Here is a 24446-nt window from a genome sequence, read left to right as displayed (position 1 = left end):
TCGTGTTAGCTGTTGGCTTGTTAGCTGTTGGCTTGTTAGCAGATGGGTGTAGTCGTTGACTTGTGTTTGACGAATCGAAAGTTGAAAACCTGTAGAGCGCCAGATGTGGTTTATATACTCGTATCTCGTAATGTTCTCGTCATTTTGTTCTATAGCCATGCACTCAAATATTTACAAAGGCATTATGTGTTATTATCAAGAACAAGTCATTATGCTAAGTTGTTCTTAGGAATAGTTGGTAGTTCAGCTTGGACATGGTCAGAGCTGTATAAGTGAAGAGGCTGAACCAGGTGCACAGCCAGGACAGATGAGTTGAATACACCGAGCAATAACAGTATGCGGTTAAAACAGTATTTTCTATTGTCTTTTGATCTGTTCACTTGTTAATTGAATTGTCTGTTATCTATTTGTTAGACTTGGGTTTGTTGGTGTTGAGAACAGACTTGTTGTATAACGACGTAGGGTAACGTGATACTCGACCCCTGTAAATACAACACAGTCAAGTAAATTGGTAGCAAGTTAAAAGGCCTGTTATTACCATTTATGCCATGCTCCGAGTAACGATCAGCCTGTTGGACGATCGCCACTGTTTATTGCGTTATCTTCGTCCTGACCACTCTGCTGGGTCAAAGAGTAACTCCATTTAAGGTTGAACCTCGCCACAACTATTACAAATATGGAGCCGGCCAGTCCAAGAAGCTGGCTGACATTGCCGATGTCGATGCGTTTGCCTTTATTGGCAGCACTTGTCTGCAGTGGAATAGGGCTAGAATCTGTTGTAGGCCCTGGTGTTGAGGCAGATAAGGCAGAGGACAGTAACGAGTATGGAACTGTTCGTCGAGGACAATGGTAACAGGGTAGCAGAAAAGTTAGGATTTAAGCTTTGGGCTACAAAAAACAAATAAGCTAAGAGTAGGGCCTAAAGCACATAAACTGAATAACTAATTTTGTCTCTTGTCCCCCTAAGAACCAACTTCTGGTACCCTGATACATTGTCCTCAACGAAGCCACTGCCAAGACTGATGATTGCGATACGCTCTGACCAATGATTATCAACATATGTTGAGATATTTGAGACGGCTCAAGCGGTATACAACCGATCTTGGCAACTCCTGGGCATTCAAAGGGTGTGTCGTACTGAAGGAGATGAGTGGTCATTATCCAACCCTCGGCACTGCAGAAGATCTGGCAGTTAATAGACGGAATAATTTAGTTACATTACCATGTACCGTATCCAAGGGTCCATTAGTATCCAATTTATTCAATCTCGATGTTACATTCCGCATCATCTGAGACTCCAAGACTGCCAATAATACAAGGTGGAACCTAACAAATGAGACCCAAAGGCGGTGGAGAGGAGGTATAAACACTAAAGTGTATGCGTAAATTTAGCGAAAACAACAAAGGGACTCATAATAGTTGGTGAGTCTACACAAAGCAAACCAAAGAAGCGCGCGGCTCAGAAAATCTATTTCTGTATTTATTTCTAGTGCCCGTTTTCTGTCTACAAAGACAACGAGAACCAACGAATCCCAGACATGCAGAGAAGAGTCGTTACAGCACAAAGGGGGGGGATCCAGACCTTGTTTCAGCGCGAAGAAAGGAACCAATGAAGCCTCTGATGTCATTATACACCCTTGAAGCCCAGTTTTTCCTTTATCGTGGGGGGAATTAACCCTGTCGGCTCAGCATGGGCGTCAAAAGAACAGACTCTTGGCTCTGCTAAAGACGAAATTATCAGGTCAGTTTATGGTTCTTAGACCATAGCTCTTAGGCCACTTTATTTTGTATCCTAAGACTTGGCAGGCCAACTTTTCTGCCACCCAATAGAACCCCATCCCAGTAAAGGCCCCTGTAGCCTTTGTCGAGATTGTAAGCGAAAATGCCCAATCATATCCTAAGCTCGTCCCATTCTGGAATTCGTTGCCGCCCATCCACTGGCAGGGGTACCAGTCATGACGCGCCCAGACGATTGATAGTGTGGTAGTTGCCCGGCTTAGACCCAAACACCAAATATCTTGGAAACTCAAACCTAGGATCCTTTTTTTCTCTTTCTGTTACATCTCCATTCATCGCCCACATTGTTACGACTTGTCACTGCCGCAGTCGACTGTGAAACTCGACATTATTTTTCAGCACCTTTACATTGTACCTACGAATAGGTCCCTTCAACGTCTTCCCCCTCTTGGGGTTTTCTCCTTCTCCAACCTCACTCTAATCGAGAGTTAGCCCTCCAATCTTAGGGTATGAAAATAAATAGCCTAAGAAGTCTGACCTAAACAGCATAAAGTGGCATACTAATTTTGTCTCTTAGGCCGACCTCAACATGTCTTCTACAGAATCCGACGCTTCGGCGTCGGCGTCGGAAACAGGCACAGCGACGGAAGGCACAGCTTCAATTACCAGTTCAATAGTCAGCTCATTGCTATCCTCCGCATTTTCTACCCCAGGGCCTACGACGACATCATCTCTAGGGCCTACGACAACAGATTCGGGCCCTCTTCCCTCCCAAAGTAGCGCTGCAGACAAGGACAAAGGTATCGGCATCGTCAGTTTCCTAACAGCTGTGGGAGTGGCCGTTGCCATTTTCGCTGTGCAGATCCTCCTTTTTCTCATTCTAAGGAACAAGCTGGCCCGCATCTTCAAACCCAAGACCTACCTCGTGCCCGAGCGTGAACGAACCGAATCGCCCCCGAACAAGCCACTTGCGATGTTAAAGACGTTATGGCACTACGGAGACCGTGAGGTCATCGAAAAGTGCGGTCTCGATGCCTATTTCTTCCTCCGCTACCTCAAGACTCTTCTCATCATCTTCCTGCCTATCGGAGCTGTTGTCATGCCTATTCTGATCCCCTTGAATTATGTGGGCGGCCTTGGTCAAAAAGTCGATGTGACAGACGATGACGATGAGACCGACGGGACACCGACAGGTCTCGACACGCTTTCGTGGGGCAACGTCGCCCCCAAGAACTCGGGTCGATATGGAGCACATCTCCTTATGGCTATCCTGGTAGTTATCTGGGTATGCACGGTATTCTTCTTCGAGCTTCGGGTATACATCAAGGTTCGACAGGATTGGCTTACAAGCGCCGAGCATCGCCTGCGAGCTTCTGCTACTACTGTTCTTGTCAATTCCATTCCTTCGAAATGGCTCAGTGAAGAAGCCCTGATGGGTCTCTTTGATGTCTTCCCTGGAGGTATCCGAAATATCTGGCTAAACCGGGACTTGTCAACACTACTGGAAAAGGTCAAGGAACGAAACAATATTCATCTCCAACTTGAGCAAGCTCAGACAGATCTCATTAAAGACGCCAAAAAAGCACAGCTCAAGCAACAAAAGGCCGAAGAAAAGAAACGACGAAAAGAGTTGAAGCTGAAAGCCATGACTAAGCAGGAAAGGGCTGATAAGAATGCCCGCGAAGACGCAGAGGCTCAACGGCGGGCACAAGATGGTCCCGGCACTGCTGCGGGCGATCAACACAACGTACCTCATAGCGTCGATGCTGGGGTCCGTGAATCACAACTCGAGCCCTTTAACCATGATTCAGAGGACCTTCATGGGCATGACTACAAGAAGAAGGGGTTCAAAGTGCCCCTTCTTGGCGATCCACTCGCCAAGGTTGGACATGGCATTCTGGGTGTTGTGTCAAAAGCTGGCAACAACGTAGACGAAACGATAGAGACGACAAACGGATTTGTGGGACTATCACAGGCTACACACTCTAGGAATGTGTCTAGGACCTCGAACCGAGGACCTGAACGACCTTCGGTGGACGACGATGAGCTCAACTCTCCATCAGACACCCTCCGTGTACAGAACCAGTCGCAAAATAGTATGCGACGTTCCGGCGAAAGCACGGCTGCGATAAATCCCAAAACAAACCGCGTTGGTAATGTCGGCAACACGGTTCGAAAGATTGAGGATATAGACGAGATCTATAGCAAAGACGATGCTGAATGGTGGCAGTTCTGGAAGCCACCTCCCGGTGCTTATGCCTCGCCAGTTCCCCAGGGAGACGTCTCAGAGGCATTCAAGCAGAAAAAGACAAACGAAAGCAAGCCTCTTTGGAAGAGAATCAAATACGCTCTCCCTTTCGTGGGCCCAGAAATCGAAGCTGAACCCTTGGATTATCCTACAGCCTACAACACCGAGTACGACGAAGCTGCGGAACCTGCAGAGTGGGAGAAATATCTTAAGAAGAAAGATCGCCCGACTCACCGTCTTCCCCTCTTTGGAAAGTCATGGCTGTTCCCGATACCGTTTGTTACGCAAAAGGTCGACACAATTTATTGGTGTCGTGAACAACTGGCTCGTCTCAACTTGGAGATTGAAATGGATCAGCAACATCCCGAACGATTCCCTCTCATGAACTCGGCCTTTATCCAATTCAACCATCAAGTTTCAGCTCATATGGCTTGTCAGAGTGTTATCCATCACGTACCCAGGCAGATGGCCCCGCGAATAAACGAAATTTCACCCAAGGATGTTGATTGGGATAACATGGCGTTCAGCTGGTGGCAAGAGTGGCTGCGCTCGGGATTTGTCTTTGCCATCGTCACTGCCATGATCTTTCTCTGGGCTATTCCTGTGGCTTGGACAGCTGCGCTGAGTCAACTCGATAATCTTATTAGCTCAAACGAGTGGTTGTCTTTCCTAAAAGATAACGAAGCAGTCCACAACATCGCCAAGGCCGTTGCTGGTGTTTTGCCAGCAGTTGTCCTCGGTCTCCTGCTGGTGCTCATCCCAATCTTTCTGGATTTCCTCGCTGGCTTTAGAGGCGCCAAGACGGGTGCCCAGAGAGTCGAGTTTGTGCAAATTTTCTACTTTGCCTTTTTATTCATTCAAGTCTTCCTCATCGTCTCCATTGCTTCATTCTTTGCGGCATCACTGGACAAACTGCTTGACAATGTTCAGCAGTTAAAGACAGTTTCGGATGTTCTTGATCTGCTGGCATACAATTTGCCGAGTGCGGCCAATTACTTCTTTTCATACATGATTTTGCAAGCTATGTCAACAAGCTCCGCCACTTTGCTTCAGCTTGGCGCTCTAGTAATGTGGTACATTATTGCCAGAATTCTTGACAGCACTGCACGAAGCAAGTGGTCGCGAAACACCAACCTCCGCCAAGTCAAATGGGGTGCATTCTTCCCTATTTATACCAACTTCGCCTGTATTGGGCTTGTCTACTGCGTCATCGCACCACTGATCGCTCTATTTGCGATCATCACCTTTGCACTCTTGTGGTTCGCTCAGCGCTATGCCATGCTCTACGTTACCCGATTTGAGCACGATACCGGAGGCGTGCTATATCCTCGAGCCATCAACCAAACCTTTACCGGCATTTACTTCATGGAACTCTGCATGGCTGGTCTTTTCTTCCTTGTTGAGGATGAAAACAAGAAGAACGTCTGCACACCCCACGGCGTTGTCATGATTGTTGTTCTTATCCTTACCATCTTGTACCAGGTTCTCCTCAACTACTCTTTTGGGCCCCTTTTCCGCTATCTGCCCATCACTTTTGAAGATGAGGCAGTGCTTCGTGACCAAGCCTTCCAAAGAGCTCAAGACCAACGACTCGGTCTTCTGGATGACGATGAGTTGACAGAGGAGCCTGGGAATCACAAGGACGAAAAGGGCGTAACAACCGAGAAAGGCATCGAGATGAGAAGGCTAGCTTCGGTCCGCCGACCTATGAAGCAGGTTGGCACATGGGCCAAGGACGGAGGCAACCAAATTGCAAAGTTCACTGGCGTCAAGCATGCTAGGGATAAGAATAAAAGGGCATCTGAGTACCGAAAAAAGCATCGGCAAAAGGATGTTGAGGCCCAGCTTGCCATCGGCGAGGCTCTATTTGGCGGTATCCACGACGAAATCGAGGATCTTACGCCCGACGAGAGGGATGCCCTCGTCAGGCATGCATTTCAACACGAGGCACTCCGGGCCCGGCGGCCAACGGTTTGGATCCCCCACGACGATTTGGGCGTCAGTGAGGATGAAATTCGGCGCACACAGGCTTACAGTGAGCACATCTGGATTAGTAACGAAGGCACTGCGCTTGATAGCAAAGTGCGGGTTGTGTACGGCCGGGCACCTCCCGATTTCTCAGAGGTTGATCTGATCAACCTATAGACCTTTGACCTAAAACTTATGGTATAATAAATAAATAGACTAAATACAAACTAATGCTCCATCCTAAATTTCCTAAAGTGACTAAAACAGTGGAATAGGAACACATCCGTTGGAAATATAAGAGACGAAATACGTAGGTCAGTTTATGCTACTTAAGCTATAGTTCTCAGTCTACTTATTTTTATACCCTAATATTTAGGAGTCGACGAGACATAGACAACGCAACTAACAGCGACGAGTTCGATAAGCCAAGAGCGCCAAACTGCTACCAAGGAGAAGAGCAAGCAGTACACCTTTACTAGACAAGTGTGAGTTATACCGGACTTTGGGATTACAGGTAACACTCACGTTGTTGAGTCAACAGATGCTAACGATACCTAGATAGATGCCCGTCTTTTGCGAGAGAACCATGCTAACTTTGTTAAAATTCACCACTTGAGTCTCAATGTGTTCAATAGCCTGAATTGTTCTGAAGTGTCACTGATACTGTTCACGAGTCATTGGAACAGGAATTGTGTTTCTCAATTGTACAATTTACGTTGAAAGCGCCATGCTAAGCAGGCGGTAAGTAGGTATATGCAAATCTAAAAGCAAGCTAGAAAAGAATATAAAACAAAATTAAGCGGCAACGCCATTCCAAATGTCGGCATGTCATCATCAACCGTCTATATAGCGGAACGAACATGCCAGTGAGATAGTCTTCACAGCCCTTGTCGAACCCATCAAACGCCAGCCCAATATCTTTCCATGTCTCTCTTCCCTCATTTTCTCTCATAAATAGCATTTCAAAACCAGAATGTGTTCTACTTTAGTCTCTTCTCGGCTTGTCTCGTCTCTTCAAGCTCCTTGCGGATCATGTCGTTAAAGACTTCGGGGTTGTCGAGGTAGAGATGATGTCCAGCCTTGGGAACGAGAAGGACCTTTGCACTGCCGTTTTCTCTCTTCTTTTCTTCCTCTGTAGCATTTTCGAGAGCTTTTTGCTTTGCTGCGTTCAACTTTTCCTCGGAAGCAAATCCACCAGCGACGTCCATCCAGTCGTTCTCTCCGTACATGAACACCACAGGGATACCCATTTCTTTGAGCTTGGTACCGTCGGGCTGTTGGATTGTTTGACGGCCGACTTCTTGGATACGGTTGATGGCGGGTCGACGGGCGTATGCGCCGGGTGCGAGGAGATAAGCCAGAGCATACTCACCACTACCCTTTTGCTTAAAGATGGAGAAGGAGTAGTCGTGCAGAGCTTGGGATTCAGCTGGTGGGAGATGATTGAAGCGACGGGAACTCCAGCCCGAAACGAATCGCGGACCGAGGGGACCGCTCATTCGGACGATGCTAAAAGGGGAAATGTTTTGATCCCAGAGCCAGACGAACCAGCCTGGTAGAGGTCGTCGAAGCACGTTGGAAGCAGGCTTATGTTTTGACAGAGTGCCGGATTTGTCGGTGGTGCTTTGCTGGTCTTGCATCATCTCGGCTTCAATTGTGGAAGTGTTTGGTTCGGGCATGTCGGCGTTGACGGCGTAGGGATTAGCTGGGATACCGACGGGAGAAGCTAGGATGAGCTTCTTGAGGCGGCCCGGATACTTGATGGCGTACGAGACGGCGAGATAACCTCCGAGAGAATGGCCAAGAAGCGTAAACTGTTCCAGCTTTCGTTCCTTTCGCCACTCTTCCAGCGCATCAATAAACCAACCCTCTGCCTCCATAACTTGATCCTCCTTTTTCTTCGCATGGATCTTAAAGGCGGGTCGCGACGAATTTCCACATCCCAGCATGTCCAGCGCATACAGCTTGAGTCCTCGCATACGAGAAATAGGTTCGAAGTTCTTGTAGAAGAAACCTAGACCGGCACCGTATCCATGAACCATGACAAGGGCATCCTCTGTTTTTTCTCCAACCCTTTCAACCGAGACTTCGTTCAAAGCGCGGTTTTTACCCGAGAGCTCAACCATTGTTCGTCGCCATACTCTTGTACCGAAAGGATCTGGTCGTTCGGGTGTATCGATGTTTGTAATACTGTCGTTGGCTTCTCGAAGGTGCGGCATTAGACTTAGGAGGTTGCGCTCAACGGCCTGGGGGGCAAGACTCGTCCACTGCAAAAGTTAGCCCTGGCTTGTTGGTTGAACGATTGCCCGTCTTACCCATTGATACGCAGCATCTTTATAACCTAGAGGAAACATAAACGCATGCGCAGGTTTCAATTCTGCCTGCTTGATCTCCTCGGGCGCATCAACCCGACCACCATGGGGTGGTCTCACAGCACCGTCTGTACTCATTGTTCGCGAAGTAGTAGGGATAAAAGCGGTAATATTGGAAAGTCGCGATATTGGTAGTACCGCAGAACAAGGTTGAAGCCTAAGCATTCCGCGGGGGAGAGGGACTTATATTCTTTGACCCCCAGATATTTGAGTAAAAAAAGGACAATTTCGATAGGCAAAATTATGGATGACGCCTCTTTTCGTGGTGACGCAAACAGGGCTGAGCCGGAGTTAGGAGAAAATCATCGGGTTTTGGACGGGCTGGGATGAAATCCGTGGGCAAGTCCGTGGGAAGAGAAATTGGAGTAAGATTGCGGAGCGGAAGCGGAATTTGTTGGAAGAGAGAGTTGAAACAAGACAGAGGCTGAGTTGAGATAATATGTAATATGAGAGATATTACTTCCAAGGAAATAGAAATGGATCTGGATCGATCGTATTAAAAAGAAATGCAACGGAATATATCGGTTTATTTATTTCACCAACCGTCGTTGTTCAAACGTGTTGGGGAAACCCACTACAATTGGGCGCTTTGACCGCTATGAACCGAAAGCCGACAGTGGATTGAAGCTCAACCTTACAGGGGATTATGGACTCTAATTTTTGGCTTGTGATGACGATGGGAGAGTGAGAGCGGGTCAAAGAAACCGAACCACTCCCATCTCATATTCATCAGATCACACGTCTTGACCACGTTTAACGCTAACAACTAAACCAAATACCAGCTGACAACGATCCGTCCCGATCCATCTCCTCCCTTTTCTTCCCCTTGGACTGTGCATGGCCTCGAGCTGTCCTTGACCGGCTGCCCCTCAGCCCCCTTGACTTCATCGAAACATGTCCGACGATGTCGATTCCATCGTCAAAGGCGCATCTGCTCCTACCCAAGGCGCCAAAGATGTCGCCGGAGCGAGCCCAATCCTGTCTACCACCGCAAAGCAGGGCGATCCTCTTCACCACACCCCAAGCTCACCGTCTATGATCTATCTCAACCTGTTGATCCTCGAAGCATCCCTCCGCGCGCAATTCCTCGAACTCCGAGCGAGAAAACGACACCACACTTTTTTTCTTACACTCTTGTCCGTTTGGATCACCGGTTTCGGTTGGGCTCTCTTCCTTGCGCCCCGTGAAGATGGTCGAGGCGTAGGTGGATCTATCTACTGGGCTGTCGAAGGTGCCGAAAAGGTGTGCTTCATGGGCGGTATCATCACTGCGATTCTCGTATGGGCGACTGGAATCTGGGAGCGCGGTATTCGATGGCCGCGACGATGGTTTGTCATTTCCAACAGAGGACTGCGCGGCTTCAACTGCAAACTCATCATAATACGACGAACGTGGTGGGCCGAGGCTCTCTCAACAATCGGATTCTTTTTGACCTACGGACTATTCTCCCACACGGCTAGCTCATCCTACCGCTACGTTGAGCCGAGCCTTTTGCGCGAGGTGGAGAAGGAACTCCAGATCACGAGTGATACCCATCCCACACTGGTACTACCCCACGAAGATGAGGAGAAAGGCGGTCACGAGGAGGATCTAGCGCCAGGGGGTGACTATGTAAAGCTTCTTCTCCTGGCCAAGCCCTTTTCTGCAACGTTTCGCGAGAACTGGGAACTTTACAGGACGGAGTACTGGGAAAAGGAGAACGAACGACGTGCGTTGCTCCGACAAAAAGTCAAGGAAAGGGATCATCAGCTCGTGCGAGCCCAGTATCCCTGGACATGGTGGTTTCCCGGACGACATCCTCGACGACACGAACCTGAAAAGATTGCTCCTCACCAGCCGCGCCATATTTCTGTTGAACGAGAACGTAGACGTCGGGGTAGTAGTGTCCGTCGCGCGTCCACGAGCTCAACCAGAAGCCCCACGCCCGCCTTTGAAGAAGAGCAGGGCGTTCATCGACGATCCAGCAGCGGTTCCGCCTCCAAGGGACGAAAGAGGCTATCTACAAGTTCCAAGCCGAAACGACCAGGTAACGATTCACGCTCTGTCACACCTGATTTCCCTTCGCCTTTGGCTAGGGAGAGCAGTGCGAACGATACTCCTGAATCAGGACCGGAAGGAGGAAAGGTCTTGAGGAATTCACCTTCTAGATCTACTGTTGGGTCAAAGGAGCGCGAATAGAGAAATAGTTTAATATTTAGTGATGGATAGTATTCTAGTGTACTCATGGTATCGACGTATCAACGACTGACGCACCAAAGTTGATGAGTTCCTGCGCAGCTTTTGGCTTTCCTCTTTTTGTGAGAAAAGTCACCATATTGTGATTCGATCCCAACCAAGGATCGCACGGCATGACATGATTGAGGTCCGCCCCAAGCTCAACAAGAGTCTTTATCGACTCACGAACTTGTGGATCAGCGCTCACGTTGAGAGCTGCCCAGACCAGCGGTAGAAAACCAGCAGCATCAAGATCATTTGGTCCAGCGTGTCCTCGTTCAATAAGAAATCTCAGAGCAGTGATGTTTGCGTTTATCACAGCTACGTGAAGCGCTGTAGTCCCGCAAGGCTGTAGCTTACGTACATCGTTGATATGTATGGAAGCACCTCTCTCGAGAAGCAGCTCTGTGATTTCTTGGTGACGATGATATATCGACGTTATAATCGGTGAAAAGGTAACCAGCGGTAACATGTGAAAGCTCAACCTGTCGCCAAAGTCAATATGATATCGTCCCTCTGTGATTCCCATATCGATATCGTGAAACTTTAACGACGGGGCATTTATATCGACGCCATGATCTAGAAGCCATCGCACCGTTTCAACGTTTCCGTTTCTCACAGCTTCATGAAGCGGCGTCCAGAACCATCCATTGCGTTTTTGTTTCTCTGCCCCAAATAATCCCGTATCGTAGTCGCCTTTACTGCACTTGTACACGCGCAGAGTCATGTACCGATGGACATTCTTTAAGGCTTGTAGATTTCCATGCTTGGCTGCGTGGAAAGTTACATGGTGATCTGCATTTGCGAGCTGACGCTTGTATAGCAGGGGGGTGGTTAACGTGTACAGCGCTTGGGATGATTGGGCTAGTGAGGATAGGGCATGGCTTGTCTGACAGGATTCAATGATTTGTAGGAGGATTTCTGGAGGGAGAGAAGTGAGGGAGGCCATTTTTGTGGAAGAAGAATTAATTAAATTAAATAAAAATATGGGAAAAATTGAGGTTGTCACTAGTCATGAGTGAGATTGGTCGGTTTGATCGATGGGTGATCCATGTTAGTCTGACAGATGGATTTTTATTGATGCTATTGTAGGTTATCTGACATTTCATCATCTAAAGGTAAGACAATACAATATGGGGTGCAGAAGATCTGCATTCAGTATTTGACCGTTCTCAAGTACCTGGGAATATCTTGAGTAATTTATAGCAGAATGTGCAATCAATATATCTACAATCAATAACCAGATCAATAAGGTTCAAACTAATATTAAATCAATAAATAAGTCACAATCTTATCACTTGTTATCTTGTCTCTATCGCGATAGAATAAAAACCGTGGCAACAAAAAATCGTACCAAATCTAGATTCCGAGATCGGCCGCGGAGAAATATCTTTCGATTATCTCGGCTTTGATGACATGAACTATACCAGAAGCAATAAAATACATCTCGTGACTGACTACCTTCTAATGTATAGGCATATTTTACGATCAATCAAGTCTCGTGAGCTTGGCTGCGTTATTTACCTTGTTTCAACTCGTTGCAGTTCGGCAATTAACCGAGTACATGAGTCAAGACGACACGTAAATACTAGGCCTACTATTGTATATCTACACCAGGTCAAGGGTTAAAAACTTAGTATCTTCGGACAGTTTTGCCGATTTGAGAAAGTCTTGTCCCTCCCCCGCCGGTCACTTCGCCGGCGGCCCTTTTATCTCGTACATATCAAGTGTGGATATTTACAAAGCCAAGTAAGATGACTGTAGTTCATTACTACTTTTAGAGTAGACAAATCTGGGGTAAATGCCGTTGCGCCCGTTTCCCTTGCAAGTACCGTTATCGCAACTCTATATTCTTCATTCTGTAGAGTCATTATCGGATTGGATGTGATAAGACGTGCATGTCAAGTCTGCAGGAGTAGTATTCGTATTTAAATAGATCTATGTCTCCTCCTCTTGTTCATCGTTCAAGTGACTTGTCAAGTATATCGTCATCCATCATGTTCAACTGGAGCAAGTTCGTCTCTCCGAAACCGTCTCTAGACGTCCCCGCTCTAGAGACGGTCGATCTCAATGATAAAGAAATGGAAAAGAGAATCGTTCGAAAGCAAGATATTAGAATTATGCCGTGGGTTTGCATAACATATCTCCTCAGTATGTTTACTCTACTTTATCACTATCAACCTCTAACACATAGCAAGACTATCTCGACAGAGTCAATCTCGGCAATGCCAGAACTCTCAACAATGACACACCAGAGCACAACATCGTTAGCCAACTTAACCTCACCGGCCAAAGATACAACATCGCAGTCGCTCTCTTTTTCGTTCCATATGTTCTCATGGAGTTCCCTAGCAACATTCTCCTCAAGTACTTTTCGCCTAGTAAATGGATCTCCAGAATTATGGTGTCTTGGGGTATCGTTACTATCTGCACTGCCGCTGTTTCTACTTATAGTGGACTGTTGGCTGTGAGAATATTCCTTGGTTTGGCTGAAGCTGGTTTCTTTCCTGGGTGAGTTTCTATCACAAGACTTGAATGACAGAGAAAACTGACCGAGTACTAGTATCATGATGTATCTCTGTTTCTGGTATAAGCCTGAGGAGAGAGCTACAAGAATGGCCATCTTTGCTTCAAGTGTTGCTGTAGCTGGTGCTTTTGGTGGACTCCTCGCTACGGGCATCTCATACCTCAACGGTAAAGCCGGTCTGGCTGGTTGGCAATGGTGAGTTTTGTCATATTCCTCCTCTTGTTTCTCACTAACATGGACAGGCTCTTTGTGCTTGAGGGCATTCCCGCTGTCATTGTCGGAATCCTGGTGTGGTTCTATCTCCCTGACTGTAAGTCCTCCCCAAACCACATGACGGCAACATACTCACACAAACAGACCCTCAAACCGTCTCATGGCTTTCCCCAGAAGAACGTGCCTTTGCAGTCAAGCGCCTAGGCCCTTACGCACCCTCCATGAACGACAAGCACTGGGACAGCAAAGTCGCCAAAGAGACAGTCTCCGATTACTTCTTCTGGCTCTTCGCCATTGCTTATTTCTTCATGGCCAACTCTCTCAACGCCTTTGGATACTTTGCGCCTACAATCGTTGCATCGCTCGGCTTTGAAGGAAAATACGGTCAACTTATGACTGTCCCTCCCAACGTCTTTGCCGTCTTTATCATTGTTGGAAACTGTCTGCACAGTGACAAGACAAAGGAACGTTCCAAGCATGTATTGGGTGGTTTGACTTTTGTCGCTACTGGATATCTTCTTCTTGCCTTTGTTAAGCATTGGGGAGTTAGATACTTTGCTGTCTGTCTGATTGCTTGCACCAATGCTGCTGTCCTACCTTTCGTTGCTGTAAGTAAACCCCAAGAAACACATGTATCCAAATACTAACCATTTATAGCATCGAACTGCCACCGTCCGAGGTTCAACAGCTACTGCTCTTGCAACAGGTGGTATGATTGCCATCTCCAACACAGGCGGAATCACAGCACCTTTCCTCTTCCCCTCCAGCACATCTCCCATGTACGCTATGGGTAACTGGACGGTATTTGCATTCCTCGTCGCTGCAGGTTCCATCACTGGTTATGTGTGGTATGTGTTTGGCGCCCACAGTGGTTATAGAACTGGTGATGCCACAGAGACTGGCCACTTTGAGGTCTTGGATGTTGGTGACAAGGATCCCAACGCTGTTATGGACCAGGCTATGGAGAATGAAAAAGCCAAGGATAAGTTGAAGGATATAGATATGGCTTAGAGGATGAGTATATGAAAAGTTACGTTATTTAGGCTGGACAAAAGTATTTGTGTCAATCAAAAGTACTTCACCCAATTGCAGACATTAGACGGATCTCAAACCAATTCACAATTAGAAACGAGCTCCTTTTAAATACTCTGGAATTTAGAGACTTCTTTCGTGAGTATACAGTAAAAAGCTCAAGTAGAATATATACATGATACAGGCTGCAGTCCAGAGCCTCTCGACGGTATCAATCCACTGGCTGAATAAAATCAGCAGCCGTCCGCGCATCGACTGATATCGTCTATACAGACACAAATCCTTGAACGACAAATCAATAGGCTGGCAATACCCCAAACACCTTAGCAAAGCGATAATCCCTCAACTTACAATCAGACCATTCCAGTATCATGATCCTTCCAATCGAATAACATCGAAACAAATATGGTAGTAGTACAGTCGCATCCATTATTCAATCCTTTCGCGCCATCTTGATGGAATCAGCACCTGTTTCGACAACGCGGAAGGCATCGGCGTCGCCTTCTCCGATAGCAGCTTTTTCGTAGGCCGAGTCACTTCTGTCGCAGAGAACATCAAGGTCCGAGTCGCTGAGTACTTCTTCACCACCAGACACTTTGTACACTTGTCCATCTTTCAAGAGGAGGGCACGAAGAGATTCAGGGTCGAGATCTTCACGAAGGTCCATTTTTTGACCCATAGTCGTGAAATTTCCCTTCTTGATAACGAGCTTCTCGAGACGACGTTTCGCGTCTGCGGAGTTGAGGAGTGACTCTTCGACTGTGTCTTTTGTTGCAAGACGGAAGACAACCACGGGGCGGGTTTGGCCGATTCGATGACAGCGATCTTGAGCTTGAAGATCTTGCTGAGGGTTGAAGTCGGAGTCAAATAAGATAACTGTGTCCGCAGAAGCAAGGTTGATTCCTTGACCGCCTGCGCGGGTAGACAATAGAAAAATCTTGTAGTTTGGATCATTATTGAAATCGGCAATTTGCTCTTGTCGACTTGTTTGCGAGACGGAGCCGTCAATGCGGCAGACCTTCCAACCTCGAAGCTCCGCGCAGTAATCTTCTAGGATATCAAGCTGAGTCACGAACTGAGAGAAGATGAGGACTTTGTGGCCGCCTTCAAACAGGCGGGGAAGTAAACGATCCAAAAGAAGCATCTTGCCGGAAGCGGTGACGATTGAGTCGTCGACAGAGAGCTCCGTAGAAGCCTTCCAGGGGTTGTAGAAATTGTGTGGCGAATTACAGACCAGTCTCAGCTGGGCCATTGGGTTACCGAGCTTCTTGTGAGCAATTTGCTTTTCTGCTTTGTGTTAGTGATCTGAAGTGAAATGGTAGAGGGTCAACATACTTGCAAGCTCAAAAGCCTCTGCCCGTTCACGCTCCTCAGGAGTCATCGACGCTTTGCCGTCCTTGTCTTCATCATCAGATTCTACCTCATTTGCGAGTTTGGCCTCGAATTCATCGTCCGACATCTTCTCCTCATCGGAACCGGCATCCTTGTATGTTCGAGTCTTTCTGGTTCTTCTGCGCAGACCTACAGGCGTTGCTTGGCGACTCGACTTTGTGCTCTTCGGCTCTGGTTCCAATGCAACCGGGTGGTTCTTGCGTTTGGTTCCAGGCTTCTCTGGAGTTTGGGTTGACGCATCAGGCTTTGGATTCTTGGGAGGTCTTCCGCGACCACGCTTCTTATTCATCATCACGGAGAAAGCATTAGGGGCTGGCTCCTCAGGCTTCTCGGACTCCTCTGGCTCGACTTCGTTCTTACGCGCGGACTCGCGAACTGGGAGTGAGATGGTCTTTGGCGGGGCACGACTGCTTGATCGAGATGACTTTTCGCTGGGTGTCGCTGATACACCAGCATTCAGCTTTTCGAGTACCTTGTTTTCGAGATACTGACGGGTATCGACCTTTTTGTCAGTGAGAACATTGTACAAGTCTGTCTGCTCTTTTGTCATGGGAGCAAATAGCACATACTCCCGCTTCTTGGGAAGATATGCTGCGACATCTGCCTTGACACGTCGTAGCAACATGGGTTGTAAAATGAGGTGGATCTTCTTGACCAACTCTTGCTTCTTTTGATCGGCGATGAACTCTTCGGTTCCCTCCTCATCTTGAAGATCTGAAAAGTCGAACCAGGACTCGAACGCCTCCCAGTCGGTGAAAATGTTGGGCAGGAGGAAGTGAAGAAGCGACCACAACTCTTTCAAGTTGTTCTGCAGAGGAGTTCCCGTAATGAGGAGACGAGTAGCCGAGTGAAACTGGCGAAGCTGTTGGAATAGTTTGGCATCTGCATTTTTCATGCGATGACCTTCATCCTGAGAAGAAGTCAGCAGTGTTGACTGTGAAGTTAGGGAAATGACTCACGATGATGATGAACTCCCAGTTGATCCTTGACAAGTTGTGCTGGTCTCTGAGAACCATTTCGTACGATGTGCAAACCACTGGGAACTTGGCAGTAGGGCGACCACTCTTGAGATGCTTCGTCATTTTTGTTTTGAAGATCTGCTCGCGAGCCTTTTTGTCACCGTGGTACATTTCCACAGGGATCGAAGGTGTCCATTTTTCGAACTCGGCGATCCAGTTACTGAGTGTGCTGAGAGGCGCAACGATCAAATGAGGGCCGAGATAATTCTCCTGCTCACGAAGCAACGCAATCAAGGCGATGGTTTGGACAGTTTTGCCTATAATGAGTCAGATTTAATGAGACGCTCATGACTACAACCAAACTTACCAAGACCCATCTCGTCAGCCAAAATACCAGACATGCCTTGAGAGCAAATCTCATACATCCAAGTCAAGCCCTCGAGCTGGTAGTCGCGCATGGTACCGTTAATCATACACTTGGGCTGCTCAGCCATTTTCAAGTTATGTTCACCGAGAGTCGTTCCATCGAGACTGCTTCCAACACGACCGAGAACCTGTGTTTTTTTCGTGAGAATATCCGAGAAGGCAGCTGACTTTGCGAGCAAGTCATCAAGTTCTCTAGCCTTGGCTTCACGCTCAGCTCTAGTCTCGGCCTTTTTCTTCTTCTTTCCCTTGAGAAGGGTCTGACGACGCTTCTCTTCATTTTTGTCATTTTCAGCACGAGCTTCCTGTTCTTCTCTCACCAATGCATCATCTGCACCTTCGAGGTCATCATTTGACTCTGGCGGCGAGCTTGGTGTACTCGTTGGCAAGCGGGAGTCTGAACGTGGTGAGCTGGCAGTACTCGGCGACGCCATGTTGAAAGTTGATTTCAGAACAATAAATATGTATAATAAAATAAAAGACTCGAGCGAAAGACAGAGAGAGAATGGACGTAAGGGGCTGAACTCGGCTCCAAGCTTGGTTGGTGGTTGCGGCGATCCGCTAGTGGGAAGAATGATGTAGTTGACTCGCCTGAAAACAAAGGGGGAAAAAAGAAAAGTGCAGAAATGTGTAACCAAGTTACCTATGCAGAGTGTGATGTTACTAAGAGATATGAAACAATAAGTAGGCAGCAAGGGGATTGAGAAGAGTGAATACAATCCCAATTGACTTTTCTGGTTTGTACAACAAATAATGTCAAGGACTCGAGAAAAGGGCGTACCGCGTAAAGCTGCCAGACAACCGACGCGAGAAAGGGGCGATGTCACGGGTTAGCGTAGACGCCACATCTACAAAAATTTCAGTGCCGCAGACAGCGCAGCCACATCCCCCGCCAATTGACAGCTCCATGCCCAATTACCCCTCCACCCCACCAAGAGAAAATAAGAGTCCAGTCAATCCAGTCATCCAAATAAAACATCTTGACCATCATCAGACTCCGAGTGAAGCTACATACAAGCTTCATCTCTTACTCCAAAAGCCACCACGTTACCCCTTCGCCTTTTCTGCCAGGCCTCTAGAAGCCTTCCCGCATTCCGTCCTTTGACAATCTTCAGAATGGCTTCCTTTGCTTCTCAAACCTACACTCCCACCGAGGAGACCGAGATCCAACAGTGGCTCACCACCTCTGAGCGTCTCAAGTCCCCCGAGGACAAGTCCACCATCCTCGAGACCCTCAACAACCACCTCTCCAGCCGTTCTACTCTCCTCGGCAGCAAGCCCTCCAAGGCTGACGTTGCCATCTACGAGACCCTCGCTCCCATTGTTGCTCAGTGGTCCCCCGAAGAGCGCACCGGCGAGAAGGGCCACCCTCATATCGTCCGCCATGTCGACTTTGTCCAGAACTCTCCCCTCTTCGGACTCGACGTCAAGGACGAGAACAAGGTCAAGGTCAACCAGGATGAGGTCCTCTACGTGAAGCCTCCCGTCGACGCCAAGGCCGAGAAGGAGAAGAAGAAGAAGGCTGCTGCTGCTGCCGGTGGCGAGGCCTCTCTCGTTGACCGCACCAAGGAAAAGGTTAAGGAGGTTGTCGAGAACGCCAAGGAAAAGGTTGCTACCGATAAGCCCAAGAAGGAGAAAAAGGAGAAGGCCCCTAAGCAAAAGGCTGCCCCTGCCGCTGCCGCTCCTCTGTCGCCTGCCCTGATTGACCTTCGTGTCGGCCACATCCTCAAGGCCATTAACCACCCCGACGCCGATTCTCTTTATGTTTCCACCATTGCTGTTGGCGACAAGCCCGGTAACGAGGACTACGTCGAGTACGAGGGCCAGATCTGCCGAACCGTCTGCTCCGGCCTCAACGGTCTCGTCCCTCTTGAGTCCATGCAGGGCCGCAAGGTCGTTGTTGTCTGCAACTTGAAGCCCGTCAAGATGCGAGGAATCAAGTCTTGCGCCATGGTTCTCGCTGCTTCTCCCAAGATCAAGGAGGGTGAGGTTGATGACCACAAGGGACCCGTCGAGCTTGTCACTCCTCCTGAGGGATCCAAGGCTGGTGATCGTGTTTGGTTCGAGGGTTGGGAGGGCCAGCCCGAGGGTGTCCTCAACCCCAAGAAGAAGGTCTGGGAGACCTTCCAGCCTGGTTTCACCACCACTGATGGTTTTGAGGTTGCTTTCGATGCCGCTGCTGTTGAGCAGTTGGGCAGGACTGGAACTGGTCGTCTTGTTACTGAGAGCGGTGGTGTCTGCACTGTTCCCAGCCTCAAGGACGCCGTTGTGCGATAAATGTACTACTGTAACTTATAAGTTAGATAGACAAAATGTGAAAGAATGTAAATTATATCGAATCACATACATGCCTCGTGACACATGCAGGGTGTGAGCATCTATTCAGGCGACCTGGTGGGTAAAGAAAATTGGCCTTCTTAAGTCTTAGGCTATAAAAATAAGTAGTCTAAGAACTATAGTCTAAGGAGCATAAACTGACCTACTAATTCCGTCTCTTACGCTTTTAGGTGTATCTGAGGGAGGAGAAGGGGTAAAGGCTGGAGGGTGTCTACTATTATACTTTTGACCTTCGGATTCAGTACCTGCTCTGCTCCGTAATGATACCATCTTTAAGCCGGTAGTCTGGGATTATAACACATAATAAGGGTGTAAAGAGAAGAAATAACAAAGTTTGAAGCCTCTTTGAACACTGGCGTCACAGTAGAACTCGCATTTCTCATATAGCTGGTTTTAGGTTATTTGTTATTTATTTGCCTACCTTGGGCAGGATATATAGCTATTATAATACAGAAAACAGAAATACCACCCGCTCTTCTATGCTTTTGCCCCCTCTTAACGCCAAACGTACAACGCCACAATGTGCCTCCTCGTAGTCTTCATCAATAATAATACACCATTCGACCTGCAAGTCTTAAGGCTGGCCTCCTAAGCCTTAGGCAACAAAAGTAAACACCCCAAGAAGCTTAGTCTAAGGATCCTGGCCCAAGGATCATAAACTGTACCATATCCTGACCTAAGGATCATAAGCTGTATCATGTCAGGAAAAGAAGTACTGACTATCCCTTAGTTCCTTCACATCAAAGTCACCCTTCTGAGGGAGCTTGGGGAAGGTCATCGGGCGCCAGATTGTGATATACTGCTTCTTATTCCTGCTGGTCTCCTTCTTGGGGTTGATAATGTTCATCTCAAAATTGGTGTGTTTGAGACGATTGAGAAGAACAACACTCAACTCGTCTGTTTCCGTGCCGTCAGGATCCATTTCTTGTACAGCTTCTTTGACGGCCGAAGTGAGGCTGGATTCGGCCTTGGGTATTTCTCCGAGACCGCCGCCCACATTCTCAGGGTCATGTTCAATCTCTTCTTCGGACATTTCCATATCTTCAAAGACCGCGGCAGGTGTCTGGATCTTTTCTGCGGCCTCCAAGTCCCATGGGTTTCCGGATTTGATAAGGCTCATGCGCTTATACTCCAACAAGAGTTCCTCCTTGAGAGTCAGCTTGCTCTTTTTGCGAAAAGCCTTGATAGCATGTCCAGCAGGGCTCTCCGCAGGGATATTAGCCAAGTAAAGCGAGTTCTTGTATCGTGCCTCAAACTCTACTAATAATCGGCCAACGACGTCTTCCTCGTGAATTCGGATGAAAGCGTCTCGGAGAACTCCATTCAAAACATCGACGTCGGCAGCATGGGTCCAGAAGGAATCGTGAACGGCAGCAAAATTTAACCCTAGCTCGTCACACTTGAGAGCTGACAGAAGCATGTGACTCGCGTCCAGGGAGTGGATAAAGTTGGGGGGGAACCCTTGAAGTTGCTTCCTGCGATCGACGGGCTCAGTTCTACCCTGAGTGGGATAAGTGATGGCCTGCAAACAAGTACGAATTTCTCGGCTGGTAGCTTTTCGGTAAGGCTGAACGACGGGCATTCGGAGGGGAGTAGTCCACACAATTGTTGATCGGAATTGCGAGGTTATTTCGTCTAGTTCCTTTTTCTTGTTGGCGGGATCTGGCGATTCTTCTGCGAGCTGCTGGATTTGCGACTCGGTCAAGGCCTTGCATGCTCGTGCACCAATCTCACCCAACCAATACTGGATATCGTGGGCACCACGGAACATGGTTCCGAGAGCTGCGAAAATGTGCTTTGCAATGTATGTGGCAGTGACAAGATTGGGGATGCCAGTCTCCTTGTACATGTTGGGGTACAGGGCGTCCAGCTGTTTGCAAACTTGTTGTTTGGCGCCTGAAAAGGTGACGCCATAGACGTTGGTCATGACTGTTTGCTTCACAACCTTTCTAGTGATCTTGCCCATGCAGTTCTGACCAAGCTGGTTGCCCTTCTCGGCTTCTTTGGCAATCGACTCTTTGACAAGGTTGGCAACAGCCATGTAAACATCAGCTGGTCTATCTCCAGGCATGAGGTTAACTTGCTGAGCACCCCAAGTATCTCCACCAAGGGCTGCATAATGTTGCAGGCCGTTGCAGGTACCATCCTGGTGGACTGGCAGACTCGAGACATATTTGGTGGGGTCCTCAAGATCGTGAGCAGCCTTGAGCTCGAAACAAGCAGACAAGCATTGCCAAGGGTCTTCCGCCTTTAACCACCAACGGCTGCCATTAAGAGGGTTCTCAACACTCTCGATAATGTTGGGCAAGTTTTCTGTAGCAAATGCCTCTCTCTCGCTGAAGGAAGCCTTGTCAAAGCCATACAAGTTGGCCAAGTGAATCTTGAGCCACCTTAGACCGTGCACGCCGAGTTCCTTGCCATCGGCAAACTTGAGCAGAGCACGAGTATGATCAGCTCCCATGTGGTTCAAGTACGTCGGGAGAGGATAAGCGCGGCCTCGATAATCCATGTTGTGGGGGAAGTAAATGACCTGCTTGCGGAATGCTCGAGCAATCTCGAGTTGCAGGTTCATATAACATCTCTGAGAGTGAAGAGCCGAACGCTCGTTCTCGACCATCTTGACACTTCGAATCCAAGCTCGGCGAAGAAGGGGGTCAGAACCCGTAGGCTCGGCTGGGGTGGTTAGGTCCGGGGTCAGGGTGGGCATATTGGCAATTGCATCACCACTGTTCCAGGCCTCTACCATGACATCAAGAACATTGTTGTTGATTCTCCAAGGTGTCTTTCCTAGCACGTCCAGTCCCTTGAAAACTTGGTCCATATCGCCACGCTTGATAGCTGCTTTGGTGTAAAGCCTCTGCTCAACATCTCCCGTCTTAAGGCGAACCAGAGTGGCTTTGCTGGAGAGGAAGCCTCCCTCATTGATACGCTTCCAAGGCTGAGGCTTTGCAACCATGGGGAGGTGCTTAGCGAGAAAGTCACCCATGGGTTCTCGCTTCAGGCGCTCGACGAGGTCTGAATTGATAAACAGCATTCCAACCTTTTTGCCTTTTCGGGGGGCATGCATATGTGAAAACGCAGGCTGGAATTGGCTGATTCGCTCCTTGGAAATGGGATGTTCCTTGACGACTTTGACCTTTGCAGTCTCGATGAGAGCCTTGACAAGGATTGACCCAACTCGAGCCCTGACTTGGATGGACCATGCAGTCAAGGCAGGGTCCTTCGTATCGACCGGTTCTTTTGCATCTGCGATAATGTTTCCTTCGGGGGGCGGAGCATCTGCTTCATTTCCAGTAAACTTGACTTTGCGACTTCGGCGGCGTTCTCGGTCGGCCTTTTCTTGAAGTTGCGTGCGCATATCGTCCTGAGCCACACGGGAAACGTCGTTCAATAGTCGCTGAATGACTACGCCCTTGTCCACACCCTGAATCGCACTGGTATTGAGGAGAGTGAGGATTGTAACCGCAGCCAGTCTAGTAGGGTCTCCAAGTCTCAGAATTGGGCCGTAGATACATCGCTCCAAATCCTCTTCGGTCTTGTTTTGGCTCGCCTCGGATTCCTCGACCTTGATGATCTCCTCTTTTAAACGTTCCTCCATAGCTGTAAGCCATAGGTGCATACACGCGGCAAGACTGGTGTCCTCGTGCTTATCATTTAAAGCCGTGGTGATGCGCATCTTGTCGAGGTTTTTCTTGACATTCCGCCATTTCTCAATAGCAATATCGATAGAATCCTTTTCTAAGCGGGCCTGAAATTCGCGTTGCTCTTCGGCGGGCAGTTTGGAAATGTCCACGTCTTGCAACTCGTTGATGAGGTTCAGGTTCTTCTTGAGAGCGCTGAGGCCCTCTCCTCGTTGTGGTGTTGGTCGGATGTCGGGATACGCTGCTGTGGTTGCTGTAGTTTCGCCATGGCCTTCCTCCATGTCTAGATACTCATCTTCTGCCATTGTCACGTATTGGGCGTCGGATTCGGCTTCGGGTGCGAAAGTATAAGTTGGGCAAATCTCTGTAATGACGCCAAGATCTTGGTCGCTAAGAATATCGGCCATGCTCAACACTCTCAAGCCAGCTTCACCAGGGGCCATGCTCATGTAGCGGGTGACAAGACGCTCTAGGCGGGCACCACGTTCAGACAGAAGCGAGGCCTTGAGCATGCATGCAATTGTTTCTGCAGTTTGTGGCACATCTGTGGTTCGTATTTGTAGCTCATACCATTTATGTAGCATCTCGGCTTGCTTTCGGTCGGGGGTCATTCGTAATTGCTCGAGAGAGGCACGGAGGTATTGGTTGTGCAAAATGATCATTTCCTCGCCAGGAATCAAGCCAGTTCCAATGAGTCGCTTCAAGACGAGAGACGCTCTCTCAAGCTTGCCTACACGCACACAAGCATCGAAAACTGGGATCATCTCTTCAACTTCGCCGGGGACGCCCTTGTTGTTGATCTTGCCGAAAGGTCGAGCTTCTGGTGGCTCGGGGATAGTTAACAGGTTTGTTGTCGGGTCGAATGCCCGAAGGTCGGCAAGAGAAGGGGCCTGAAAGGGTTGTAGGCCCGATCGAGCAAGCTGCTCATGAAGGCCGCCATAGCTGTTAAGTGGGAAGTCGTCGACGGCTGTGGCGAGTTGTCTGCCGTGACGACGACCGAGGGTTGTCGCAATATGAGGCCTCGAGAGCCTTGATTTCAAGGCAAAAATGCCCTTTCTCGTCTGTCGGACGAGCATTGTGATGTTGTTGTGAAGGATCGAGGGCGATACGGAGGATGGGCAGGTGCCCAGTCGCTGCTGCCAGAATGTACAGCAGAGGAGCTCAAATTCGAAGTATAAGGTTCAAAGAATACCTAAAGAACGTAAAATTTTCCTCAACCTCGCCTAAAATTAACCAGTTTTTAGGATTATTATGATCTTGCCCAACAAGTTTTTTTCGAACCTGAAGGCGCATGTAGAGCACGTCGGGTCTCTGGATCTAATTTTTTCTGTAAATGGCGAAGAAGTTGAGCATCCACTAGCGGGAAGGGTCACGTGAAGGAAT

The 24446-nt window shown here is 48.4% G+C and overlaps 8 protein-coding genes across 8 annotated transcripts; 4 read left to right on the top strand and 4 right to left on the bottom strand.

Moving 5' to 3' along the window:
- Window positions 1–2212: 2212 nt before the first annotated feature.
- On the top strand, window positions 2213–6191 carry EDB82DRAFT_511924 (uncharacterized protein). Its single transcript, XM_025737204.2, has one exon. The coding sequence runs from the start codon at window positions 2327–2329 to the stop codon at window positions 6128–6130; it is 3804 nt and encodes a 1267-aa protein (XP_025592088.1). The 5' UTR covers window positions 2213–2326; the 3' UTR covers window positions 6131–6191.
- Window positions 6192–6933: 742 nt separating this feature from the next.
- EDB82DRAFT_528952 (Alpha/Beta hydrolase protein) lies at window positions 6934–8403 on the bottom strand (the record flags this gene model as incomplete). Its single annotated transcript, XM_025737203.1, has 2 exons — window positions 6934–8220; window positions 8269–8403. The coding sequence occupies 2 exons, from the start codon at window positions 8401–8403 to the stop codon at window positions 6934–6936; spliced, it is 1422 nt and encodes a 473-aa protein (XP_025592087.1).
- A 394-nt stretch (window positions 8404–8797) lies between these two features.
- EDB82DRAFT_291890 (Spo7-like protein-domain-containing protein) lies at window positions 8798–10525 on the top strand. The gene has a single exon (XM_025737202.2). It carries the CDS (start codon window positions 9220–9222, stop codon window positions 10501–10503), a length of 1284 nt encoding a protein of 427 aa, XP_025592086.1. The 5' UTR covers window positions 8798–9219; the 3' UTR covers window positions 10504–10525.
- On the bottom strand, window positions 10525–11829 carry EDB82DRAFT_291883 (ankyrin repeat-containing domain protein). The gene has a single exon (XM_025737201.2). The coding sequence runs from the start codon at window positions 11486–11488 to the stop codon at window positions 10547–10549; it is 942 nt and encodes a 313-aa protein (XP_025592085.1). The 5' UTR covers window positions 11489–11829; the 3' UTR covers window positions 10525–10546.
- A 707-nt stretch (window positions 11830–12536) lies between these two features.
- Window positions 12537–14290, top strand: EDB82DRAFT_479586 (major facilitator superfamily domain-containing protein; the record flags this gene model as incomplete). Its single annotated transcript, XM_025737200.1, has 6 exons — window positions 12537–12690; window positions 12738–13050; window positions 13103–13261; window positions 13309–13376; window positions 13424–13887; window positions 13937–14290. 6 exons carry the CDS (start codon window positions 12537–12539, stop codon window positions 14288–14290), a joined length of 1512 nt encoding a protein of 503 aa, XP_025592084.1.
- Window positions 14291–14396: 106 nt separating this feature from the next.
- On the bottom strand, window positions 14397–17805 carry EDB82DRAFT_511918 (SNF2 family N-terminal domain-containing protein). The gene is made up of 4 exons (XM_065608914.1): window positions 17030–17805; window positions 16663–16979; window positions 15647–16613; window positions 14397–15598 (listed from the first exon to the last, which is right to left on the bottom strand). Exons 1-4 carry the CDS (start codon window positions 17517–17519, stop codon window positions 14745–14747), a joined length of 2628 nt encoding a protein of 875 aa, XP_065463218.1. The 5' UTR covers window positions 17520–17805; the 3' UTR covers window positions 14397–14744.
- Window positions 17806–17950: 145 nt separating this feature from the next.
- Window positions 17951–19417, top strand: EDB82DRAFT_511916 (uncharacterized protein). The gene has a single exon (XM_025737197.2). The coding sequence runs from the start codon at window positions 18202–18204 to the stop codon at window positions 19360–19362; it is 1161 nt and encodes a 386-aa protein (XP_025592082.1). The 5' UTR covers window positions 17951–18201; the 3' UTR covers window positions 19363–19417.
- Window positions 19418–19798: 381 nt separating this feature from the next.
- On the bottom strand, window positions 19799–24370 carry EDB82DRAFT_511915 (uncharacterized protein). The gene has a single exon (XM_025737196.2). The coding sequence runs from the start codon at window positions 24137–24139 to the stop codon at window positions 20123–20125; it is 4017 nt and encodes a 1338-aa protein (XP_025592081.1). The 5' UTR covers window positions 24140–24370; the 3' UTR covers window positions 19799–20122.
- Window positions 24371–24446: the final 76 nt, after the last annotated feature.

This window comes from Fusarium venenatum, assembly GCF_020744135.1.
Source record: "Fusarium venenatum strain MPI-CAGE-CH-0201 chromosome Unknown EDB82scaffold_4, whole genome shotgun sequence".
Taxonomy (NCBI): domain Eukaryota; kingdom Fungi; phylum Ascomycota; class Sordariomycetes; order Hypocreales; family Nectriaceae; genus Fusarium; species Fusarium venenatum.
Note: the sequence above shows the minus strand (reverse complement) of the source record. Positions and strands in the feature narration are given on the sequence as shown.

What these genes read in the sequence shown, in the direction of transcription:
- EDB82DRAFT_511924 (XM_025737204.2), top strand. Translation starts at nt 2,327, where the DNA reads ATGTCTTCTACAGAATCCGACGCTTCGGCGTCGGCGTCGGAAACAGGC.
- EDB82DRAFT_291883 (XM_025737201.2), bottom strand. Translation starts at nt 11,488, where the DNA reads ATGGCCTCCCTCACTTCTCTCCCTCCAGAAATCCTCCTACAAATCATT.
- EDB82DRAFT_291890 (XM_025737202.2), top strand. Translation starts at nt 9,220, where the DNA reads ATGTCCGACGATGTCGATTCCATCGTCAAAGGCGCATCTGCTCCTACC.
- EDB82DRAFT_511918 (XM_065608914.1), bottom strand. Translation starts at nt 17,519, where the DNA reads ATGGCGTCGCCGAGTACTGCCAGCTCACCACGTTCAGACTCCCGCTTG. An exon ending in ACTGGGAGTTCATCATCATC is followed by an intron (nt 16,614 to 16,662) that starts GTGAGTCATTTC and finishes ACTTCTTCTCAG; the next exon opens with GATGAAGGTCATCGCATGAA. An exon ending in AGAGGCTTTTGAGCTTGCAA is followed by an intron (nt 15,599 to 15,646) that starts GTATGTTGACCC and finishes AACACAAAGCAG; the next exon opens with AAAAGCAAATTGCTCACAAG.
- EDB82DRAFT_511916 (XM_025737197.2), top strand. Translation starts at nt 18,202, where the DNA reads ATGGCTTCCTTTGCTTCTCAAACCTACACTCCCACCGAGGAGACCGAG.
- EDB82DRAFT_511915 (XM_025737196.2), bottom strand. Translation starts at nt 24,139, where the DNA reads ATGCTCGTCCGACAGACGAGAAAGGGCATTTTTGCCTTGAAATCAAGG.